Source organism: Ochotona princeps, chromosome 2 (genome assembly GCF_030435755.1).
Source record: "Ochotona princeps isolate mOchPri1 chromosome 2, mOchPri1.hap1, whole genome shotgun sequence".
NCBI classification, from domain to species: domain Eukaryota; kingdom Metazoa; phylum Chordata; class Mammalia; order Lagomorpha; family Ochotonidae; genus Ochotona; species Ochotona princeps.
In genome coordinates, this window is record NC_080833.1 from 79,814,494 (window position 1) to 79,840,088 (window position 25,595).

The 25,595-nt window shown below is 49.6% G+C and overlaps 1 protein-coding gene across 1 annotated transcript in view; it reads right to left on the reverse strand.

Annotated features, from left to right (window-relative positions):
• ABCA4 (ATP binding cassette subfamily A member 4) overlaps positions 1–25,595 on the reverse strand; it is a 122,142-nt gene that overhangs the window by 20,307 nt on the left and 76,240 nt on the right. Inside the window, exons 21-36 of the mRNA XM_012926016.3 lie at positions 24,691–24,830; positions 24,113–24,250; positions 22,970–23,163; positions 21,864–21,948; positions 18,741–18,946; positions 18,396–18,441; positions 14,388–14,635; positions 13,106–13,230; positions 12,708–12,806; positions 12,092–12,278; positions 7,126–7,220; positions 5,394–5,426; positions 3,700–3,805; positions 3,491–3,565; positions 3,054–3,223; positions 685–862 (exon numbers count right to left, since the gene is read on the reverse strand). Coding sequence (XP_012781470.2) covers positions 685–862; positions 3,054–3,223; positions 3,491–3,565; positions 3,700–3,805; positions 5,394–5,426; positions 7,126–7,220; positions 12,092–12,278; positions 12,708–12,806; positions 13,106–13,230; positions 14,388–14,635; positions 18,396–18,441; positions 18,741–18,946; positions 21,864–21,948; positions 22,970–23,163; positions 24,113–24,250; positions 24,691–24,830 — 2,125 coding nt within the window. The remainder of the gene's footprint in view (positions 1–684; positions 863–3,053; positions 3,224–3,490; positions 3,566–3,699; positions 3,806–5,393; positions 5,427–7,125; positions 7,221–12,091; positions 12,279–12,707; positions 12,807–13,105; positions 13,231–14,387; positions 14,636–18,395; positions 18,442–18,740; positions 18,947–21,863; positions 21,949–22,969; positions 23,164–24,112; positions 24,251–24,690; positions 24,831–25,595) is intronic.

The following is a 25,595-nucleotide window of genomic DNA, read 5'->3' on the forward strand; positions in this document are numbered from 1 at the left end:
TAGTAACTTTTCTGTGCATCGATAATTGTTTCAAGAGTTAAGAGACAAGAAAAAGATGATGCATAAGCCAAGCAAGAATTGAAAACTTTGGAGATGCACTAAGTGAATAATATGAATCATAACTGTCACTCATTAAGCAATGACCCCTGGCACAGGTTGTATTTTGTGGGTGTGAAGTTCTAATATTATAGATCCGAGGGTTCAGCTTCCAGAACAGCATGGAAATCTAGAGCATTAGAAGTGGGTGGCTGACTTAGTAATTAAGATGCTCATGTCCCATGTTGGAGTGCCATTGGATAGGGTGTCTGATTTGACAAATAAAAATACAGTGCACTCCAATACATTTGAATTTCAGATAAACAATCATTTAAGCATAAAATATTTGAAGTGGAATATATTTAAACTGCAAATAATTTGTTGCTTATCTGAAATTCAGATTTAGTAGAGGACCTTATATGGAGGACCTTATATTTATCTGACTAACCAACTAACAGAAGACATGCAACCATTTGGGTGATGGGGTAGGTTTAAGAAGAGATTGAGGGGCAAGTTTCCTTGAGGTGACCTTCTCAGCATACATTAGTGCCAGGAAGGCCCTCTTGGCACCAGCAGTGCAACCCCCCCCCCATCGGGCCCTACACAAGTGCCACCTGGGTGTTGAGGTGAGGAAGAGCTGTCACTCACAATGTCCCAGAGGAAGTTGGTAAGCCAGTAGGTAGTGGGGCTCACGCCGTTGATAAACTGGAGGTGCTTGGCTTTGCTCACCCTCTCCTGAATCAAATAAAGGACAAAGCTGGCAGGAACGAAGGACATGGCAAAAATCACGCAGATGGCAACCAAGGCATCCACCGAAGTGGTCAGTCTGCAGCGGGGAAGGAAACAGGGCAGAGAGGTGAAGACAGGGCAGGTGCAGGAAGAACCATGAGGCCAGGCTCTGGGAATTCCTGACTCAAGCCCAGGTGGTGGCCTTTGGATTTTTGCCACTTAATCTGAATTGACTGCTAACCAGTCTGGGTCAAGCTCAAGTGAATTGTCCTTTTGTTTCAATGGGAATGTTTATGCTACCTTTCTGGGGCAATGCTCTTATGAGCTCTATCAATTTGTCTTTCAAGCCTCTACAATGTTCTCTGTCAATAGCCACACAGAGCTTTAACTTGATTGCTTTTGTAACAAGAAATGACCTTACTCAGCTATGCTTTCACAAAGCACATGATGATGCAGGTGGGTGTTCATAGTGTAACCCAAAGGGACATAAGAACAGGCAGGCCTATGGCCACCTGGGCTGTATTCTCCCTTCCCTGGGCCAGACAGAAGGAACCTGGCAGAGTAGGTAAGTGGGCAGAAATTCCACAAGTACAGGCCATTAACCCTGTGTGGGCCAATGCACCTCCTGTATGGAGCACTGTCATTGACCCCACAAGGACACCATCTGGGTCGGTTCCCACACAGGGACCTGTGTCACACAGGACCACAGATACTGTGTTCTTAAAACTCAGTTAAGTGGGCCTGGTGCAATGGTCTAGTGGCTTAATACTTGACTTGCACACACCAGGATCCCATTTGGGTGCATGTTCGTGTTCCAGCTGCTCCACATTCCATCCAGCTCCCTGCTTGTGGCCTGGGAAAGCAGTAGAGGATGGCCCAAAGCCTTGGGACTTTGTACCCACATGGGAGACTTGGAAGAAGCTCCTGGGTCCTGGCTTTGGATTGGCTCAGCTCTGGTCATTGTGGCTACATGAGGAGTGAATCAGTGGGTGGATGGAAGATCTTTCTGTCTCTGCTTCTGTCTGTAAATCTGCCTTTCCAAAAACAAGACAAACAACAACACCTTGATTATGTAAGCTTTAGTTAATGAACACATCCCAAGAGGCCTCAAAGAGTTTCTGGAAGAGGAGTGTTTTGAAGAACCCAGGCACAGACTTCAAAGCTTCTGGCATTTAAATAAGCACATGTTTTAATTTTACCTTTTCCACAAGTTTTTGTGAAGTACTCTCACCAGTAGTTTGTTTTTACCACTAGTTTTTTTTTTTAAAGATTCATTTATTTTTATTGGAAAGGCAGATTTACAGAGAGAAGGAGAGACAAAGATCTTTATCTCTGGCTCACTCCCCAAGTAGCTGCAATAGTCAAAGCTGAGCTGATCTGAAGCCAGGAGCCAGGAGCCAGCAGCTTCTTCTTCTCCCACATGGATGCAGGATCCCAAGGCTTTGGGCTGTCTTCAACTGCTTTCCCAGGCCACAAGCAGGGAGCTGGATGGGAAATGGAATAGCTGAAATACAAACCAGTGCCCATTTGGTATCCCAGCATGTGTGAGGCAAGGACTTTAGTCATTGACCTACTGTGCCAGGCCCACCACTAGTTTATAATCCCAGGAAGAAGCCCAGTTCACAAACAAAAGGCTTCGCGGAAGATGCCCAAACTTGGGCTAAGTGGGAACACCACCAGGCCCTGGAGGGTGTTCAGGGCAAGGCACCAAGGGCCATAGCTCAGGTTTTAGGGTTGACCCTTGGACACTCTTGGTAGCATCCCGACTACACCAGTGCAACTAAATCAGGACTCCACAGCCTTCCAGAAGAAATTTACACTAACATAAGTAACCCCATTGCCCCTCCACATTGATTTTGAAAAGAGCAAGTATACTGCAAGGTGCAGAGGCTTGGTACCTTTCTGCTGGAGGTGGTGCCATAAGAGCTCATGCTAGAGGAGGGCAAGGACCTGTTGCCATCCCTAAAGCATGTCCCCTTGACCAGAACCCAAGACAATCACCACTTGGAAATGGGAGACTGGTGTAACTCTCTCAGGCCCTGGCAGTTCTTTTGAAATCCTGCTGAAGGAGGCTATTTGTATAGCTTGTTTACCAAGTGCCAAAGTAGACGGACCCAAACATAAGCTTACTTTTCAAATAAAGGCAGGGGAGAAAGAATGGCTACAGGATTTGGGTATGCGAAACACTTCCAAGATTTGTGGTCACCTGTGCCTGATCAAGTACCACATGGCTGGGCACCATATGGCGGCAACCAGCTCTGGAGGGGTCGGAAAACCATGCAGCTTACACTGTGATCTCCGAGAGCTGCTCCTTGGTCAGGTTCAGAGGCTGGCTGATAGCTGTGATGCCATACTCCTCAGGGTTCCTGTCCTGCTGCAGGCTGGCCCGTAGGATGGCGTTGTGGGCCACGTTCAGAAAGCTGACCAGGGCATGCCAGCCTTTGTTGTTAAACCACACCTAGCATGTGGGATGGGGTTTTGTGAGGCCATGCTGACACAGATGAGATGCAGCCTGAACAATAACAATGGGTGTTTAAAGGGAAAACTAAGATGCAGGACAAAGCATGTGGGTGGGAACAGGCATTGGGTAGCTGGAAGATATGCTGCCTTGCTGGATTTTAGCAAGAGGAAGGATGGAGTTGAATGAAGCGGGGCAAATGAAAATAAAATCATGAGCTCATGTGAGTTTTTAGCTCTAGGAATGTTGATGATGCGGGTCACCCACCTTAATGTTGTCTTCTGTTTCCAGATATTTAAGAAAATCAGCCATGTCTTTAGCAGCCTCTTTGGTGACAGGGCCCTAGGAGACCATCAGAAACAAGCAGGGGGCTTTTGTTTGTTGTTTTTTAAATTCCTGCAGCATTCATGATTATTTCTTTTTCATGAGAAGTAAACGAATTCCCAATGATGCCTGGATCTTCAGTCCATACGTACCCCGCTCACATTCATTAAATGGCCAAGGTCGCTTAAGAAAGCAACAAGTGCTGTCCCGGTGACAGGGACTGCAGGGAGCTTTCCTCCGATGGAGATCCCTCCATACCTGGCAAGGCAACAAGAAATCCTCAGCTGGGAGCCAGGAACGCCACACCTGCCAGCAGCCCTCCATTTTAGTAGAGGAGCTAACCTGAGGGAGCAAGTTGCCCTGTTCTACTTTCCAAAACCAACTCAGGAGCCTTCACCCCGATCCTGGTGGAGGCACAGGTTCGCTCTTCAATAAGGTCTCAGCCCCTCTCTGAGCCTTCCCTCTCCAGGGCATCCTTGGAAGGGCATGTTGAATCACTTGCAGGATCAGACCCTGGGGTACCTTGGGGGTGCCTGTGTCCTGAAGGCTGCCAGCTTCTCTGGGGGTCCTTCCCCTTTTTACCCTTAGTCTGTGGCTAACTCCAGTGCCTGCCTCCTGGCCGACCTGCCTTTGATGCCCACCAACGATACTGCTTCACTGCCACCTCTGCCTTGTGCACGTGCCACTTTGGCAGCATCAGACACAACAGCTTGGCCTATGCAGAGGCATGTCCTGCCCTTACCATCCTGCTTGGGACCTCCCTGACCTCACCATCGCTGCTGAGTCTTCTGCTTTTTTTTTTTTTTTAAAGATTTATTTATTTGATTGGAAAGGCAGATTTTACAGAGAGAAGGGGAGATAAAGATCTTCTGTCCACCGGTTTACTCCTCAAGTGACCACAATGGCAGGACCCAAGAGCTTCTTCTGGGTCTCCTATGCAGGTGCAAGCCATCCTCTACTCTTTCCCAGGCCACAAGCAGGGAGCTGGATGGAAGGTGGAGCATCCAGGACATGAACTGGTGCTCACATGGTATCCCAGTGCACAGAAAGTGAGGCCTTAGCTACTAGGCCAATGTGCCAAGCCCTTGCTCTGGCTTCTTCAGTGACACATCTTCTGTTCTGCTCTGGAAGTCCAGAGCCACAGGCTGAACATGCCCACCGGCAGCAGGTTACTCACTCTCTGGCTTAAAATGTTTCAAGGGCAGGACAAAAGCCCCACTCCAACATGGAACACAATGATTTTGTTAGCTAAGTACCACAGATTTTCCTTTCTCAGGACCTCAAACTGCCCCTGCCCCCGCCGGCTCCCACTTTGCTTCAGGAGAATCCTCTGGGGAGTGATTCTGCATTTCACTTTTATTGCCTGGAATCTTCCCAGGAAAGCAAGTCAACATCAGTCATGTATCCATTCTGCAGGCCCAGTGCTTGGGACAGCTCTCTCATGGGACACCCCTGGAGGATTCTCCAAACCACTGGGATCACCTGAGCCTCTGGGGTGCTTCAGGAACATTGTGAGTTGGGGCCAGGCCAGACCCCCTGCACCATAAGGGGAAGAGATGTTGCATGCCCCTCTCATTGGCACATTCTAAACCATTGGATGCTAGAGTTTAGCTTTCACTTGGTAACAATGCTTTCAAAGTCCTCATCACAGATCACCTTCTTGCACTCGGGTTCTCTGAGGACACAGTTGAACAAGTGTCCCCACCCACTTAGCCTTCATATGCCCAAGGCCAGACAGAACAGCTCTCCTACATACATGGCTCTGAGCTGTGGCTTTATTGAATGTGTGATTATTTTTAATAGCTCAACTGGAGATTTTTAATTTCTTGTAGAAATACTTTCTTACCTCTGTTCGTTGACCCAGAATTTGCTCTTCAAGCTGAAAGTCAAAATAAAACCAGGCAGTGAGTAACAGGTATTCAGCCACAGTGTTACTTTGTTTCAATGTGGAGGGAGCATTTTCGCAGTTCTCCATATTCGAGCTACCATGTCGAAGCCCCTCAGCTCCAAGCCTCAGCCTGAATCCTCTGAGTCCCCACGCGGAGAGAGAACCAGGATTTTGCCACTGGTTCTTCCAGTCACATCCTGCAGCGGGGTGCCCTGTTGTCAGGTCACACGTTGGGCCGTCATGCCAATCAGATACAGAAAAATGTCAAGGACCATGCCAAGGTAGAGTGAAGGCTGTAGCCCTCCCCTCTCTCACCTTGCACTAACGAAATTCTTCCAGTTAACTGCATGCCTGGCAGGAAAGTTAGGACTTAAGGCATTGACTTTCAGGCCTACAAGTACAAGAGGGGAAACAAGCAGACATGAACCCCAGACCCTCTGAACTGTCATTGTCATCAACCTTCAGGCAACAGCTCCAAACGTTCCATGTTGCACATTGATACCTAGATCCAGGTTTGAGAAGTGGAGGACACCCATGTGCTCTGCTTTTTTGGGGGTCTCAGTGGTGTTCTTCCCAGTGCTAACTGCTGGTGTGGTGCAGTGGTCTTGGCAGCTCATGTGCCACTTTCAGTGTGTTCTGCTAAATGGAGTCTGCTCATCCTGGCTTGGAGCTCTGGGAAGGGAAGCATCTGGAAGCACCACTAAAACGAAGACATTTGTTTTGAAAGTCATGGAGCAGTTGGGGCTGAATCTCTGCCCGGAGCATCCTCTGGTCAGGCTGCTTGCTCTGGCTGATGTTGCGGCCTCTCCGTCTGATGGGGCTTGATGAGAATGGTAGCAGCACTAAGAGGACCAGACACACATTGGAGAGTCTGCAGACTCTGCGCAGCAATGACAGATGGGGCTCTGCAGCCGGGGAGGGACCACTGCAGGCACTGGTCCGCCAGCTGCCTCCTGCCCTGCCTCTAATTCTTGCATTTGTCTTCACTTCCTACTTCCTCTCCTTATTTCTCTCCCACCCACTGTTCCTCCCCTTTATCCCTCCAAATTTTGTTTCTCCATCTTAACTGGTTAAAACATGGGACTGATTTATTGATTAAATTATATGCTTTTCTGAAATTTTCATTTTTTTAAAAAATTTAGTTACTTGCTTGAGAGGCAGAGTTTCTGAGAACGCAAAGAGAGAGAGTGTGTGTGAGAGAGAGGTCCCATCTGATGCCACAAAAGCTAGGCTTGGGCCACGCTGAAGTCAGGAGCCAGGTCTCCCTATGGCTGACAGGACTGGGCAATCAGCAGGGAACTGTCTGGGAAGTGGGGTAGCTGGCACACAAACTGGCATCCATATGGGATGCCAATATCTTAGGAGGTGGCTTAGCCCACTATGTCACAATGCTGCCCTCCCCAGCCCCACCTCGATATCACTTTTAATAGTTTGTGGGTTAAGTTGTACAATTACTTTCCTGAAATGTTAAAAAAAAAGAGAGAGAGAAAAAAAGAAAAAAACCTACAAAATTAATTGTACCATGGATTTTACTTGTGTATGCCTCACTTGCTTTTTCCATTGGTTAAAACCCTGAATTAGAAAAAGCCGCACTGCCCTGATTGTGGGTCAGTGATGTGGGTAAATTCTCTTCATACTCAGTACTTTGTACAGCAGGCTGGGATGAGAAGCAGAAGGGGTCCTTGCTTACCTGCTTCTTATGAGTGCAGGGTACGTCTTCACCAAGTAGTCGGAGATGTTCCTGTTGCTAAGGTCTTGGAGGACTTCTCCACTGCGCTGTGTTCTCTGGGGCAGGGAGACACTGTGTGAGCGACTTCACAATGTGAGGCCTTACACAACAGTGCAAGCAACTGCTGACTCTGCTCCAACAACTATTTCTGGGCCTCAGCTACTGAGGAAAAACCAGACTGGCCACTTTCATCTCCCTAGTGACACAGGAGGCACCTTCATGCCCTCCTTTTCTCCAACACATGGACAAGCTGAGATGGCTTATCCCTCACATGAATCCCATTCCCAGCATATCTCCAGCTCTTATGGCTCCATGGCAGCCCAAGCCACCACTTCCAGACTGGACTTCCTAATCCCATCCTGGGTCTCCCCACATTCCATTCTCCACTCTACAGCTAGGTGGAGTTTTCCTCTTTTTTTTAAAAAAAAATTATTTGTTTTTATTGGAAAGGCAGATTTATAGAGAGAAGGAGACAGAGAGAAAGATCTTGTGTCCCCTGGTTCACCTCCAAATGACTGCAATAGCCAGAGCTGAGCTGATTTGAAGCCAGGAGTCAGGTTTTTCCAGGTCTCCCATGGAGGTGCAGGGTCTCAAGGCTTTGGATCATCCTTTACAGCTTTCCCAGGCAACAAGCAGGGAGTAGGATGGAAAGTGCAGCACCCAGGACATGAATTGGCACCCATATGGGATCCCAGAGTATGTAAGACAAAGATTTTAGCCACTAGGCTATCGTGTCAGGCTCCCAAGGTGGAGTTTTAAACATGAAAATGAAAACACCACAGGCATCTTGTTTACCACACTCCAATAAAGCCCTGAGTCAAATTCAACCTCGCGGTCAAGAGTGAGGTGACCCCACAGGGTCCAGCCCTGATTCCCTCTCTGGACTCAGCTGCTGTCACTCTCCTCCACCCTTTATATTCTCCCTGTCTCTCATGATTGGCTTTGAACTTGGTCAGTCACTCTGATCCCTATAGAATTTCATCTTCTAACCCTTCACCTAGATTTTATTCCTCAGAGAGGCATCTTCAGTTTTCAATCATCACAGCATTCTTCCTGCCTGGGATTTGCCTTCTGATGAACTGATGGCTTATTTTTTTTTTAAGATTTATTTATTTATTTCTTGACATTTAAAAATATTTAGTCTCAGAGCATTTGTAACATAGAAGCAGCAGTGTTGGTTTTAGCAGTGAACACTTAAGCATACTGAAGACAAAGAAGTTTGAGGCCACAGATAAAAATCCTTGGTAGCCTTTAGGTTGAGTTACTTGGAAGTAAAGATTTATTTATTTTATTACAAAGTCAGATATACAGAGAGGAGGAGAGACAGAGAGGAAGATCTTCTGTCCGATGATTCACTCCCCAAGTGAGCTGCAACGGGCCGGTGCTGTGCCGATCCGAAGCCAGGAACCAGGAACCTTTTCCGGGTCTCCCACATGGTTGCAGGGTCCCAAGGCTTTGGGCCGTCCTCGACTGCTTTCCCAGGCCATAAGCAGAGAGCTGGATGGGAAGTGGAGCTGCCGGGATTAGAACCCGTGTCCATATGGGATCCCCGGGCGTTAAAGGCGAAGACTTGAGCTGCTAGGCCACAGCACCGGGCCCATGATGGCTTATTTTTATCTCTTACTCCCTGTAGAACAGAATTTGTAACACATACAAGGGGCCAACACTGTGGCACAGCAGGTAAGGCCATCACCTGTGATGCCAGCATCCTATATGAGCACCAGTTCAAATCCCAGCTGCCCCATTTCCAAACCAGCTCCCTGCTAATGTCCTGGAAAAACAGTGGAAGATGGGCCAAGTGTTTGTGCTCTGCACCCATATGAGAGACTCAGAAGAAGCTCCTGGCTCCTGGCTTTAGCCTGGTTCAGTCCCAGCCATGTGGCCATCTGGAGAGTGAACCAGAGGGTGGACGATCTCTGGAAGATCTATTTCTGTCTCTTTCTCTCTGTGTGTAACTCTTCCAAATAAATAAATCTCAAAAAAAATTTTCTGTGCAAGCAGGGACTTCCCCCTGAGTTGTTGGCTGCTGTGTCTGGTACCCAGCACAGTGCCTGCCACCCAGATGACGTATGCTAGGTCTGAGACATGAGTGAAGGAGTTGCAGTAGTGCCTTGTGACTCACAGATCACTTACTAAAGATCTGGAAAATCAAGAGCATACACGTTTGGCCACCAGGTGGAAGTATTACTATAAGTTTTGGAAAGATCGTGTGCAGTTTCTCATACTAGCCAATTTTGTAGGTCAGTCAAGAACTTGGACACACTCATTCACTGTCCCAGGGGTCACCCACAGGTTGAAGGGACTTTCTGGAGGCATTATACTGTCATCCCACGGCACACTCCTCATTTCTGCAGGTGCTCTTCCTCCCTTTTCCCATTTGACCTTGCCTTCTCAACTCCCTTCTTTTCCTGTGTCTCCCTCTCGCACACTAGTGGGAGAACTAGCACCTGCTGCATGTTGTACCAGGTGGCGGGTACAATACTCTACATACAGACCATGAGCTCTGCTAGTTCCCATACCCGGGTGAGAGAGACATTTGGCCTGACCGTCCATGCGGAGATGCTGAGGTTCAGGCAGGGTAGCTGACTTGCCCTGGTCACAGACTGGGTATGTGGCTGACCTAGGGCTTAGCCCTGCAGCTGTCTTCTAACTCCACTATCTCCTTCTCTCCCCACAAACAGCACCTTAGGGGAACCACTGTGAGACCCAGGCTTGAACAACTTATGAGAAATTGATTTTTCATAAATTCTAGCAAATATGATTCTGCACATATTCTACAAGTCAGGGCAGAGCACCTCCTCCTCAGGACCCCCCATCATTCTGAGAGCATGAGAGCAGTAGGGACGCTAGAGAATGCCACCCACTCACTTTCCAGGCCAGGACAAGGACTGAGTACTCCATGGACCAGGACCGTGCCTCTGGACTTCTGGTGGGCTAAACAGAAGGGACGGCTTAAGTGAGGAGAGTGTGTGTGTGTGTGTGTGTGTGTAAGGGAGAAAGATGCATTTCCTGTGCAATTGTGTGACATTCAATTTTGCTGCAGAGGCATGAGAGGATGCAGGAATTGGTAAGAGTAAGTGAGTAAGAGGAACTGGTCTACCTTTCTCTAGCGCTGTAGTAGCCCATTCAATTTTTCCCAAGGTACCAAGGACAAACCCTACTGAAGTAAGTTTCTACATGAGACAGTCTGCATGGAAGTTGGGATGCATTTAGGATATGAATCGCTGGATAGTTAAGCTTGGTCTTCTCCCTGTCTCCCAGCCAGGGGTCATTGTGCAGTGTCACAGGCTTGGATGTCTTAATGCTAGGAGAATTTGAGTGGATTTGCAGCTATGGGAACCTTTAGCACTTGACTGCCAGCTGAACAGAAAGCCAAGCTCCCTTCTGGAGTACAGAGAGCTTAGACAAGTTCTGAGAGTCCACCTGGGACCTCTCTCCCTGCTCTTGAAGCTTAGTTGCTGAGATGTGACCCAAAGAAAGAGAGGACTGTGTGGCTTGAGGAAGATACAAGTAAAATGCTTTATAATAATAACAATAATAAAAGACTGGATGCTCATGAACAGAGAAACATCTAGGAGCAGCCACTGTGATAACTGCTGTGCCAATTCAGTTGCCTTCCTTCTTGGTGTTTTCTGGTTGCCATGGCAATAACCCTTTTGGTTGGGTACAGGGCCATCCAGAACAAAGAGCAGGCCTCTCAGTCGGCCTTGATGCTAAGCTCTGGCCCTGAACATGTGCATTGAAGCCCAAGTACTTGGAAGTGGCTTGTAGACATCTTCCCAGCACATATTAGCATGCTTTGCCCTCTCTCCCTTTTCTTCCATTCTGCTGTCTAGCAAGTAGATTCTGCCATCGTAGCTGAAGGAACTGAGACCTGTTTAGCAGAGGAACAGCAAAGAGCAAAGCACTGGCTGGTTGAGCCCCTGTTAGCTTGGGGTTAGCATTCATGGAGTTGAGTCTCAGTCCCTCTTTGCTGTTATTGTCCCCTTGAAGCCTCATACTAGTGCTCTGAGTTAGGCGGGGATATCCCTATGGGCCGATTAGGAAATGAAGGCTGAGAGAGGTCACACAGCCAAGCCACACTTCCTTGGCTCCAATGCCTGTACCCCACTGCCTCTCTGGGAGCTGTTTATACACTGTCAAATCATGAGAGGGCTGTCTAATGCCCTGTTCTGAGCAGATCAGCCGGGAGGCCCTTGTCAGCCAGAGACAAGGTGAGACTTCTCTGGCCCCTTCCACTGTCTCCAAAGCCCCCAGAAGCCAGGAGCCAGGAGCAGCTCCCTGTGATCCATTCTAGAGCCCAGGACTCCCAGGAGAGGGGGCTTCTCAGAGCTGTGATGCTCACTCAGGTATCTACAAGGCCAGTTCCTGGCCGTGTGTGCCAGCGCATGTACACACCCGTGAATTTGTGTTAGATACCCAGCACTCGGCTTGAGAATGTTGAGATGTGAGTGTGTGTATGTGTGTAAATATGCTTTAAGGCACAACCCAGCATTGGCTGTGATGTAGAAAGACTGACAGTCTGAAGGTCTCGCCAAAGGAAGTACATCCAGATAATGAAATAGTGTGCAGGTGTGCCAAGAATGGTGCAGATGTATATCTTTCAGCATGAGTGCACAACCATGATGTGGGCCAAGGGAAAAGAGCAGGTGTCAGCTGCACATCCTGGGTGGATAGCAACCCATTGCTACTGATGGTTACCTGCAAGTGGAACCTCCTGACACAATTTTTCTATTGTGAGCATGCATGACTTGCGCACTTTCTAAATCTCCAGAAACATTTTTCTCACTGGGGTGGGTAGGAAGTGTTTGGGGAAAAGGAGGCTTTTGGTCAGTGACTTCCTCTAGGTGGAGAAGCCCTGGGAAAGCCCTGTGCCACCCATGGGCCCATCGTAACCTGCCCCCTGCTTCCTGGGGGGTGGAGGTACCTGTGGGGGCGGCAGACCTCCGGCACCCTCGGGGCACTCGGGCAGCATGGTGAGCTTCTCCCTGGTGCTGCACCTGCACGAAGGCGAGGGATTGTCCGGGGTCCAAGTCTGCTTCTGGAGGATGTGGGTGATGTTTGGGGACACAGCAGGAGTCTTCCAGGGGGTTGAGTTGCCACAGGGATAGTCCCTCGGGGAAGGAAAGAGAATGTTGCATGGTCATTTCCGAAGAGGGGAGCAGTCCCTAAGAGGAGTGCCTATGCCTGTCCTTCCTGGGCCCTCCCTCCTCAGCTTTCTCATCTTCCTCTGGGAGGTTGAGTGATGCCATCTGACTGCCAATCAGAAATCAGCATGCCCCCCACCTCCCCTCAGAGGCCCTGGTTCAGTGTGTGTGTGTGGGGGGCATATATGTGAGCACAACACAGTATTTCTGCATTGAGAAATGCAGAGCTTTCCAGGGGTGCAGGGGCAACCTTGGCAGGGTGAGCCGTCCTCGCCCATAACTATGGAGGGGAGCATCAGGAAGGCAGAACTGAGGTGGGAGGTGCCATCCTGCCCCTCCAGCATCAGGTCTCCCAGGGGGACCATGGGTAGTAGGATAGGGGCAGCGGCCACTTACAGGGTCCCCTCTTCCTTCAGACAGCGGGTGCCAAAGCCTGGCTTATTCAGGAGGATGTCCATCAGGTTGGTGAGGGGCTGGCTGCCTGGCTCGTCCATGCTAGACAGAGGGAGAGAGGCCTCGTTGGAGGGAGAGCAACCAGTGAGGGAGTGGCTACCCTGTGCCGAGCAGGTACAGGAGGCATGGTGTGTGGCCCTGGCCCAGCTACAGGTCTGCTGGGCGTGGGAGCAGGCTGCAGGGTATGCCTGTGAGGCCCTACAGTGCACCTTGCTCCCCTTCCCAAGCCCTCCTGGTGTTCACAGTGGCTCCCCTAGCTCAGAAGTGGCAGCTGCTTTAGCTCTCCCTAGAGGTGCAGCGCTAAGAGGGGGACCGTGAGCTCTGGGGATGAGTTTGTGCACCTGAAGAAGGTGTACTGCTGCCCGTACATCCAGGGGTGAAGGGTCAAGGCGGGGTATTCACCAAAAGGAGGCACGATGATGGACAGCATCAGGGCCAGACACACGAATGTGGCTGGGAGCACAATCTGTCAGGAAAGAAGCATCAAAACAGGGACTGTAGCGTGTGAGATCGCTTGTGCATGCACACGCATACATACAGAGGCGAGCCCCACCAGATGCAAACATGCATAAACATGCATGCACACTCACACATCAGCTCAATACAAATGTACACTCATGCATGCATCCAGTCCCATAACATACAAGTACACACTCATGTGTGCACACAGTCCCATAATACATGTGTTAGCACTCCTGCATGCAGTCCCATAATACACATGTGCACGCTCATGTGTGCACACAGTCCCCATAATACATGTGTACGCACTCATATGTGCAGTCCCATAACATACAAGTACACACTCATGTGCACACAGTCCCATGATATACATGTACGCACTAACAGACTGTGCATGCACATACTGTCACACATGCACACTCACATGCACACACACAATGCAGATGGCAATGCACACATTCACACACACACACTATTACACATACAAACTCACATATACAATCACACACATGAAACCATGGATAAGAAAAGGACACTTGCCTGCACTCTCCCAGTTACATATGCGTGCCTGCACATAAGCATGTGGGTACACGCACACACTCACATATCTATACCCTCATGCAAACAAACACACACACACACAGGTTCATTTTTGACACACTTATCCTGCTGCCTCATCATCAGGCCTTGGAAGAGGGTCAGACTTCTAGAGGAAACCTACCAACGGCTATACCCAGGCAAAATGTGTAAAAGAAAACAGGATGTTCTGGTAGAAACAGAAATAGCTGCATACAGGTTGAAGGGCACTTCAAAGAGCAAATCGTGCTACTCCCCACTCTAAAGAGTTTGTTTTTCTAAATAAAAACCAACAAGAAACAAGGGGAACCATGACTTGGATGGGTAGAGTCACTGTGAAAATGAATGAAAACATGTCTTCACCTTTCACTGCAAAAATAAAAACGACATGAACTTCCCACAGCTATTCTATTTTCTTGGTATAGTGTGGTCCAGGACTAGTGAAGAAAGGTTATGTTTCTGAGTCAAAATACAGGTGGGGGCTAGGCGGTACCCAGACCACAGTAACTCTGCTGAAGAAGCTGCTCCTGGCATGTTGGGCCAGTGGGCTTTCATACAGGCGCTGGGGGAGCCCAGCCCTGCAGTTACCTGAGCCAGAAAGTCCTTGTGGCTGCGGAGGGCGTGGTGGAAGCGCTTGATCAACAGCGCTTGCACGTGCTGCGCGATGAGCCGCGCGCCCCTGTTGAGAGGGAGACCAACACCCTCAGGATCCGGGGAGGGTGGGTCCTCGGAGGGGGCTGAGGCCTGGGCAGCCTCTCCCGCTGCTGCCGCTTTCTCGCTGGAACCCAAACCAGTACGCAGTAGGCTGCCGGGCACCCTTTTATGCTGAGGGTCACCTGGTGGGGGAGATGGAATGAATGCTGTGGAAAATATTCTCCCCAGTTCCACACCTGCTGCACCTTCTGCATCCGCCCATGGCAGTGACCTCGCTCAGCAGGAGGACTCAGCGCTTTCATCAGGTGTCACTCTGGGCAGCTGGACAGGTGTAGGGGAGAAAATTTCAGCCTTTGAAAATTGATTTTAAAAAAGTAGAAGAAATGTATGAAAGGTCTTCAAAAAAGTTCATGAAAATGAAATTAAAGGATTAATTCAAAGTGAAATATGCCTTTTTTGCTATTTTTAAAGATTTATTTATTTATTCTATTGGAAAGTCAGATAACAGAGAGGAGGAGAGACAGAGAGGAAGATCTTCTGTTTGCTGATTCACTCTCCAAGTGGCCGCAATGGACAGAGCTGAGCCTATCCAAAGCCAGCAGCCCAGAACCTCTTCAGGGTCTCCCATGCGGGTGCAGGGTCCAAAAGCTTTGGGCCGTCCTCGACTGCTTTCCCAGGCCACAAGCAGGAAGTTGAATGGGAAGCGGGGCCACTGGGACATGAGCCAGTGCCCATATGGGATCCCAGCACATGCAAGGCGAGGATTTTAGCCATTAGGCTACCATGGCAGGCCCATATTATATGCATTTTTCCATGAACTTTATAAAAGACCCTTCATATTCACTCATTGCTTGTTTTCTTGGGAAAAGTAAACCCCAACATTGGCAAGGGGGGACTCATTGCTAGCCCTTAGAGAAAACTTAGAAGCCGTAGCAGGACCCAGGGCCTGGGGGTCAGGAGACCTGGATTTGGAACAGATTCTTGTGAGTGCCTAACTTTGAGCAGCTTGCCCTGCTTTTCTGAAGCTGGATTTTCTTGTACGTGAAGTGAAAATGAGGATGTTTTCCAAGACTGGAGGACCCAGGGAGGCAACGCATGGGAATGACCTTCATAACGACCTGCCCACCGGCGGTGTGGAGCCACAGTTCACCGCCACTCAGCAAGGCTGCCTTGCAGAACCTCTGAAGTGGATGCAGACTGAGAGCATGGAAGACTGCTGGGGAGGGGAGTCCCGGAAGCTTTCAAAAATTACTTATTTGAAAGGGGCTGGGGCGGTGGGTGGCATGATGGCTCAATTGGTTAATCCTCCATGTTGCAGTGCCATGGTCCCATAGATCACTGGTTGTGTCCCGATTGCTGCATTTTCCCATCCAGCTCCCTTCCTGAGGCTTGGGAAAGCGGTGGGGACTCTGCACCTGCATGTGAGACCTGAAGGAAGCTCCTGACTCCTGGCTTTGAATTGGCTCAGCTCCGGCCATTGTGGCTACTTGGGGAGTGAACTAGCAGATGGAAGATCTTTCTCTCTGTAAAAATCTGCCTTTCCAATAAAAATAAATGAATATTTTTAAAACTTGCTTGTTTGATTGGACAAGCAGAGAGACAGACAAACCATCTGCTGGATCATACCCCAAATACCCACAACAGCCAGCCTTGGGCCACTTGGAAGCTGTGAGCTGGATCTCCAGGTCAGGGGCAGGAATCCAGCTACTAGAGTCATTACCTGTTGTCTCCCAGGGAGTATGTTAGCCATTAGTGGGATATTAGAATGGAGAGTGGTATGGGAGCATGGAGCCTGGACTCAAACCCAAGCACTCTGAGATGGCATACAGGCATCCTATTATCTCCTAGAGCATCACAAGGGATTTCTATACACTGGTTCATTCCCCACATTCCAGCAATGGCTGGGGTTACACCGGGCTGAAGCCAGCACACAGGAATGCAACCCATATATCCCACATGGGTGGTGGGGACCCAACTACTTGACCCTCCACTGCTGCCTACCAAGGTCTGTATTGATAAGAAGCTGGAGCCATGAGTTGGAGTGGGGAATTGAACTTGGGCACTTTGCTACGGGATGGGGGTATCCCAACTAGTGGTTTAACTACTAGAACAAATGCTTGCTTCACTTCGCATCTGCTTTCTTAACTTTCCTCAAGTGCTCCAGGACCAGGGCAGCTGTAAATGTAGTTCAGTTAGCTCAGCCAATGTGTTAACAATCACAAGTAGCTATGACATGCCAGAGGGCCTGGGTGCAGACATCTCTAGCCGCAAGCCGCAGCCCTGCACTCTGCGGGATGGAGAAGCTGTGCAGGTTCCATGGCCACCTGGTGTTATAGCCACAGTTCTCTAGACACTTTTCCTGAACAGGGCTCAAAGTTGATGTCTGCTGTGGCTGGCCCTCCTTCTGCAGGACCCCACTGGCCTTTCCTCCTTCACATGGTGACTCCAGGCCTGTTGAGTAGCCATGAGTTGTCCTTCACTTTCTGCTGCTCCTCAGGAGTCACTGGCAGAAATGACATTGACTTTTCCTGTAAGGTGTGATTCCAGGTCAAGATACGACCCAATGACTGGCTGCAGGTTCCTCCAGACACTGGGGACATTATCAGAAAATGTCATATTCTAGAACTGAGCCAATCCCAAACATATACATTCAGCCAGGTATAGAATGAGAGTTAGGAGGAGGGTGGGATTGAGGGTCCTGGACTGCAGGGATAGGGCCAAAGAGAAGGACCCAGAATCCTGTGTGGTGTTAGGCAAGTTCTCCAACCTCTGGGAGCTCGTTCTCCGCAAATGGGGCAGAACCCCTGCATTGTTTGTCTCATGTGGTTACAGTGAGGTTCAAACAAGACAACAGATGTCAAGGGCTTCATAAAGGGCAGTACAACTTGGAGGAAAGAGACGATTTGTAAATATGGAGGATTGTTCAGACCTGCCATTCAAGAACTCATTTAATTTTCTCAGTAGCTCTGAAAAGCTAACTACAAAGAGACTAACTACTTACTCACAGCCACTCAGCAAGTTTTGGGGCTTGGGTTTGAGGTCTAGTCTGTGTCACCTGGTCTTGGCTCTGCCCATGACTGTCCCATCGGAGCGTCCTGTTCCCTGCCCACACTGACCTAACAGCTTTCCAAGGTCAGCTAGCTCTCTCAAGCCAACCTCATTGTTAATGAGTATTCTATGTGTAGAAAAAAAAATCCTCTTGAATCCAGCCTAGCTTTAGTGATTGATTAGCCTGCTTTTATTTTGCTCTTTGGCTTTGAGGGAACTATGAGTATTCATTTCCCATGTCTGCAAAGCTTGAAATTCAACTCGGGCCCTGTGTGAGCTGCTCACCTGTTCTCCAGAGGAGGGTTGCTCCTAGCCCCACCTACTCTGCTCCAGGATGGCCACCTCTTTGGGATCAGCAGGTGACCTACCTCAGGGAATGGGTAGAGACATGGGTGCACAGACTGACATAGTCACCCTCAAGGAACTGCAGGAGTTTTGGTCTCCACCATCACCAAGGTCACAGGCCACTTGATGAGGGTTCATCAAGATTTGCTCTTGATTTCAAAGGGGCCAGGAGACTCTAGCTGAACATCTGGGTCATATTTATTGTTACCATTATCTTTAAGGGCATTGCCAGTTGTCACTGCTGCAGACAGGAATGAATGAGTGGCCAGATGGGGAGGACAGGAGGACAAGAGCAAGACGACAGGGCAGGAACAAAAGACCAGGCATGTAGGATGAGCAGTCCCCAGGACAGGCTGGCAACCTGACCACCACAAGAACCCTAATTCTTTCAGGATATTCCTATCTGGATGTAACCCAGTTTGCCACTCCTGTGTTAATAAGACACACGTCTTTGTGGATCAGCCGCTGTGGTAGAAACTTTCCCTGCTCTGTTATTCGAGCTTGGGGGTGAAGGAAAGGAGAAGCCCCTATCCCCTCTAAGTACCATACCAGTAAACAGGCCCGAATCAGCATCCTCTGTGACCTTCAGAAAAATCTGTCAAGAAATAAAAAAGAGAGAATTTGTGCTGGGCATTCCTATTCTCAGAAAAATCTCACTGGGGACTGTTTCCTAATGAGAAAATAAAATGCCTGATGACTCTCTAAGAACATATGCTTCTACAAAGACAAAAATGTATGCATGCAGTGACCACAGCCACGTCAAGCCTGCATGCACAGGGGCACAGGCAGGAGGCAGTGAGCCTCCGAGCAGAGCAGTTTCTACATGTGGGTGGTGAGTCATGGCATTGTGCCGACTGCCTCTTCCAGCTGCCTCTTGCCAGCCTACTGCCTTACCTCTTCCAGGGGAGTGTCAGAAATTCCAAAGCTGCTGAGCCCCAGGTCAGCCAGTGTCTCCTCCAGTTCTCGGAAGAGGCTGGCATATGCTCTCTGCTTGAAATTCTTATTTGGAAGCAGGAAGATCAACTCCTGACCGATGCATTCCACCAGCTTGGCCTCTGGAACGTGGTGGCAAACCACGTCCACCAGCTCATCCACATCCCCTAGAGCAAGAGGGAAGATCAACACCAACTGTCTTCCAGAGGCTGGAAGATGGGGCAATGGCTCCAGTGGGCCAGCCTCCTCCACCTCTCCATTTCTTCAGCAGTGACTCTTTTGCACAGGATTGACCTGTGCATTTTTGGCCTTGCACTGGCTCCTGAAGGAGGAAGGAGATGGAACCCCACTGCCACCGCCTGCCCCGCCATGCTGTGCTGTCTCGGGGAGGCCCTGTGACATGCCAGATTCCTTTTTTATTCAGTCACAGGTTCTGCCCCCTCAGTCTATGTTACACTGGCCAGGAAACAGCCACGTTTCCTCATCTGTGCCAAGGGAAAAGTAATAGTCCCACTTGATTGTTGTTCAGAGACTGAATGAGTTACTATATATTCAGCACTTTGCAATGCTGGCTTCCCAGGAATTGTGTCTTAGTCATTGTAGTGAATCAGAGTAGTAAGAATTTTTTTTTGATAGAGGCTTCTTAACCAGCACTGCTCTTAATCAGTCTCCTGAAAAGCTGCTTTCATTTCCCTGGTCTGGTCCCAGCTATTGGGAACTGGCCTAGGAACCCATGCCTGTCATGGGTGGCCAAGCTGAGTGACACACAGCTGTGCCTGGTCTAACACCTTAAACCAAACAGCTCCCAGGAACTGCAGAAGGGAGTGGAAATGCCATGGAGCACGGTCAAAGGAGGGCAGGCAGTGTGGCATGTGGCTGGTGGGCCAATGTCAGGCACTAGGGATTTATCTAATGTGCTCATACAGCCAGAATGGAGTTGGACACAGCATAGAGTGTTTGCAAAACATTGATTCCTGCACTCGAGGAGACATTTCCCTTGTACATTATTGTGAGCAACATGTTAGAGGAAAAGAGTGCTGGAAACTCGAGACAAAATTCAAGGGGGGCAGGCACGATGGCTCAGTGGCTAAACCTTTGCCTTATAGTGCTGGGATTCCTTATGGGTGCCGGTTCATGTCCTGACTGCCCAATTTTTCATCCAGTTTTCTGCCTGTGGCCTGGGAAAGCAATAGAGGATGGCCCAAGTTCTTGAGACCCTGCACCCATGTGGAAGACCCAGAAGAAGCTCCTGGCTTTGGAACAGCTCAGCTGACTCAGCTCAGCTCAGCTCCAGCCATTGCAGCCATTTGGGGAATGAATCAGTGGGTTAAAGATGTTTCTCTCTGTCTTTCCTTCTACCTGTAAATCTGATCTGCCTTTCCAATAAAAATAAATAAATAAATCTAATAAAAACCACACACAACTCTTTCAAAAGCAGTTGTCTTGGACAGAATCAGAATGACCCACTAGACTATTTTTGGGTTTTGGTTTTGAAAAATGATCTGTGAGATGGGATTCCAAGGCTGTCCCTCACAATGCCTCTGCTCAGCCAGGCTGGGACTTATGTTTTGTGTCAAACCTGTACATCGGAGTTGATTGTCTGGTTCTGAGATGACTTCATTTGGAGGGTGGAAAGTTCTTGCCACGAGGAAGCGGGATCTGCCCTAACAGCCCTCCAGGGGTCATGTTCATTGTTCTCCGAGGAAGGAAACAAACCCGCAGCTGCTGGCTTCCCAGGAATTGTGTCTTAGACATGGGTCGGCCTTTCCAGAAGGAGCCCTGGAGGTCAGGAGGGCTTCCAGTGGCTGAACAAGCAAGTGTGTATGTGTGTATGCGTGCATGCGTGTGGTCAGTGGTACATGTCAACCACAAGCCTTCCCCAGAGCGGACTCGGGACTATGTGTTTGGGCTATAATCACTGAACCACACTGCCTCCCAGCCTCAGCATACTTATCCTATACAACAAAACTCTCCTTAAAGAAATGAAGTAACATCTAAAAGACACCACAGCAGGCTTTATCAAGCTTGATTTTGATGGACCATAGTGGTGAAACACAGTAGTAAGAATTTAAAACAAACAGAGGTTTCTTAATCATGATTTCTGTGGGGGAAAAGCAGAACAGCAAAATGGGCAAAGGACACTGAAATAGTCTGAAAAGATGCTTTTCTTCTTGTTCACCACATCTTCTCTGAGAGAGGGGGACAAATTCAGCTGTTGCCCCTTGGATTTTAAGCACAGTCCAGTATTCTCATTTCACCCAATTTCAATTAGCAAATTCTTCAGATTTAGGAATGATCTATGCTAGGTGGGAATTCGGTGTTTTCTTTTTCTTGGATAAGAAAATGATGGTACTTTTGAAAAGTTCTTGGAAAAGGGAATTAAAAGATAAGTCTATTTTGGTGGAAAAATTGTTTGAAATTCATGCATACACAAAATCTTCAAAAAGATAAGAGAAATGTATATTATGAAAAAAACTATGAGTGGAATTCAAAACTGTTGGAGAAGTTTTTATGATAGTTTTGAAGTGCTGGCATCTGTGCTGACTCGGGTCTGCACACAAGCTTAGTTTTGCTTCTTTGTTGAATTACAGGGTGAGCCCCATTTATTTACTAAAATACCCAATGGGCGTGTGCCAAGGTGGGCAGTAACAGGTGATGGAAGCACCTTACCTCCAGGGAAGACCACTGGAAAATGGAGACATGGAGGGAGAGTGAGGAGTGTGTGATACTAACGGCTCTTGCTAAATTCCCATGAATTTTGCCATGGCTCCGCCAGGAGGCGCTGTGGCGCACATTTAGAACTGGCTCTTTCCTAAGGAGGACTCCTGGAATGATGGCTTTACTGTGATTAAATCATGGAGTGACCCGAGAGATCCCTTACTTAAAAGAACGGCCGTGAAGTGCAGGCCTTTCAAAATCCAATTGGAACTGGAAGAAGGAAGAAGAGAAAAAAGTTCGAAGTTGGGCAGCGGTGTGATTGACAGCCTGAGGAGCACACAGAGTGTCTATTTTGCTCCTATTAGGGACGCCTCAGGGTAGGACACATCAGAAAACACAGTCAGCATGGTGTTCCCCGGCCCTCACCGTCCAGTGTTTGCTCAAAGGCCATCTCGTTGTTGCGGGCCGAACACCTGCGGGAGACGCCCCTGGATGCACAGCGGCAGGTAGCCTAAGACAGATGAACAGGAATGGTGGACAAGCTCTAAGTGACTTCAATCGTGTCATCTCCCCGATGCCTTGGCTGTCACCACCCACTTGGTTTCTCACTGCCCAGTGTGTTCCCCGCATGTTTCATCCCTGTTTCATCCATGGACTCCTCTGCGCCTTTGAGGATGTAATGGCTTGACTCCATCCTGGGGAGATGCAGGAGTCAGGCGCAGTGAGGGGACACAACTTCCAAGATTCCTTGGGCTCGTTGATGAGCGTGAGACAGCTGCGGGGCTGCCCTGTGCGAGGAGGCATGGTGCCGCCCCCTTGCTGTGCGTGCACACATGCTGTAGAACATCTGCCCGGGACAGAAATCTCGAGAGTAGTGCTCGACACTTGCCAGCTAGAAGCGTGAACACTGCAGCAGTGTCGCAAGCTGGGCATGGATAATGGTAATGGAATAGAAGACACCTTAGTGCAGTCTACCCTCGCAAAATGAGCCGCCTTTCTATGCTGTCCCGAACCACATACGTGACGGGATACTGGCATATGTTAACTGCATGTCATTGACATGAGTAGTATCAGCTGGGATGAAACCTCTCTGTAGCACGGTTGGGAATGCCTGCACATGATGGCTCAATTGGCAAAGCCTCCACCTGCAAGCACTGGCATACCAAAGGGGTGCTGGTTCGTGTCCCAGCTGCTCCGTTCCCCATCTGGTTCCCTGCCTGTGGCCTGGGAAAGCAGCAGAGAAAAGCCCAAGCCCTTGGGCCCCTGCACCCACGTGGGAGACCTGGAAGAAGCTCCTGGCTTCAGATCAGCTCAGTTCTGGCCATTGCAGCCATTTGGGCAGGGAACTAGGAGATAGAAGACCTTTCTCCCTGCCTTTCCTCTCTGTAAATCTGCCTTTCCAATAAAAATCAATAACTCTTTAACAAAATGCCAGCAGGTGGTGTCAGAAGCAAGCCAGGTCTGATGACAGGGTCAGCCTCACTGTGGCAGGCTCCCTGCCCCTCCCCCTCGCCATCAGGACAGGCAGGTACCTCACAGCAGCCGCCTTGGCTCTGCATGGTCTTCATCCTGCGCACCAAAGTCAAGTAGAAGCCCGTGCCGAGGCAGTTCTTGAGGAAGAGGGGGGTGCCTGAGCAGTAGAGCCTCCCTTGGGAGATGATGGCGATGCGGTCCCCCAGAAGGTCTGCCTCATCCATGTGGTGAGTGGACATGATGATGGTCCTGCCTAGAGGGGGGTGGGGAAAGATCGAGAATCACTGGCCAGGCCTGGGGGGGAGTGGGGGGCGCCTGGTGTGCAATCGTAGAGGCTGGGGGGAGGGGCAGGGAAGAGCTGCTTCTGCAGGCTCATCCTGGGGGGTTTAAGATAATGACAACAACCAAATTCACAGCGCAGGGCCTCCCACAGAGCACCACCGGCATCAAGCAAGGCTCGGTCTAGTGGGCCGGCACATTGGGGCCCCTTGTGCTGTTCACTCCGCAGCTCCTGATTCCCTATGTGCTGTATATTCTCTGCAATGACGGTCTTTGGAAGGAACATACGTGCACACACACACTCACACATGCTCACATACATGCACACACAAGCTCACATGACCTGGAGATGTTATGAGAAGACACTGGCAAGGAGGAACTGGCATTACAGCCACCAGGGAAAGGTACAGGGGACCTTGAGCAGTAGAGGGAGGGGAGCGTCTACGGGGCTGGGCACTCGGCAGTGTGCTGTTCCCTCCAGGCCAGAGGGCTCTGTCTGAGAGGTGCCATGATAGAGACACCGTACGTTTTGAGATGCTTCCTTCTGAGGCAGTACTGTAACCACTGACTGCCGAGTACCTGACAGTGGTCCCACAGCCATCTCATCACTTTTCAGGATGGGTTTAGCTGACTTGAGTCCCCTCCTGCCCTATGCTCAAAAGGAAATTTCTCCTAGTACTGCATCCATTGCTCCAAACAGAGGCACACACTACAAGTTGATAGAACTTTCTAGAATGTTCTGGGTGGTAGGCTGAACCTTCAATGATTCCCTGTTCATGTTTGTATGCAAATTCTAGGAGGCCTGAACTTGAATGCAGAATCACAAGTGAAGCCCCAGCTGAGTGTCACTGTGCCAGGGGTGGGAATGGTGCCCACAGGGAAGCCTGCACAAGGAGCACGGGGTGCTGGGCCATGGCTGTCACCTGGGCGGTACTTCAGGAGCAGATCCCAGATGGAGCGTCTAGAGTAGGGGTCTACCCCAGAGGTGGGCTCGTCCAGGACAACCACCTTAGCATCTCCCACAAAGGCGATGGCGACGGACAGCTTCCTCTGCATGCCACCTGGAAAGCACAGGGAGCCCGTGGGGAGGGGGAGGAGGTGTCACAGGGCCTTGGGGGATAGAGAGGAGAGAGGGCTGGGGCTGGCAGCAGAACAGGGCAGTGCCTGGAAACTGGGAGCAGCTGTACTGCCTCCTTCGCTGCAGATCCAGTGTCCAGAGCCCCCGTGGTCACCAGGCCTTGCTCACAGCAGGGCAGCACTTGCTTTCAGCAATCCAGCCATTTGAAGGCCTTTGGAGCCAAACTTACCAATGAGGGCCAGGCCTCTGGAGACAGAGCTCTGTGTGGGACATAGCCCAGTGGTGGGCTGCTCCGTGAGTTTCAGAACAGTCTCTCAGGGTGGTCCAGATGGCAGGAGCCCCTCTATGTTCAGCCTGTTCCTGCCTCTCGGGGCCTAGAACACTTTGCCATCTGTAGCCCTGACTTGGCCCAGCCCCAGGCACCTGAGAGATCTTGGGCTTCCTCGTTCCTCTTGTGGTGGAGGCCCGTGTCCTCCAGCATGGCTTCCATTTCCAGCTGGGCCTCCTCCCAGGACCTCCCCTTCAGCTGGGCGTAGAACAGGATGTGCTCCGCCACTGTGAGGCTGTTGGGGGTGGAGGGGACCAGGGAGAGCAAGCAGTCAGCAATGCCACTTTCAGCGACCCATCACACAGAGTGGAGAGGAGAGCTGGCTTTGCAGCCACCTGTATACCAGCATGGTGTGTTTGACAATGGACATGACTCACTAGCTTAATAGGACAGCTACGCAGTTCATTCACACAATAGCAGAACCTGGAAACAGTCAACAGTTTATGGAACAATGTGTAATGACATGGCGGCTTCGCTTAAAAAGAAAGCAATAACATTAAAAAACAGTGGGTGACAAATTTATGGCACAGGTTTATTCTCCTTGATGATAAAAATATGCATGTCTATACACATTTGAGAAAGTTCTAAAAATTAGACCAGAGGTTAGTACTGTTTCTCTCTGAGTGCTGAAATCATAGGTGGTTTTTATTGCTTCTGTTGACTTCTTCCCTCCCTCTCTGTCTCTTTCTCACAGTGACCACACATAGATATTTTTTTGAAGAAGCAATCAGAGATTTTAGTGAGAAAAAAGCACTGAGAAGCTACTGGAAAAGTTGCGACTTCCAAGGGAGAAAGCAAACAATGACTTCCTTCTCTGAAGTCTGATGGGGGTGTTTCAGGCTGAGCCCAGGGACCTGGCAATGGCTGCTGTGTCACGGAGAAGGTGGCACCCCCTTGGAAGAAGGGGACCTCTGCTCCGAGCACCAGAGGTGCCACATTCTGAAGGACAGCTCTCATTGCCAGCAGGACAAAGGACCTTGACCTTGGGGCAACCCAAACA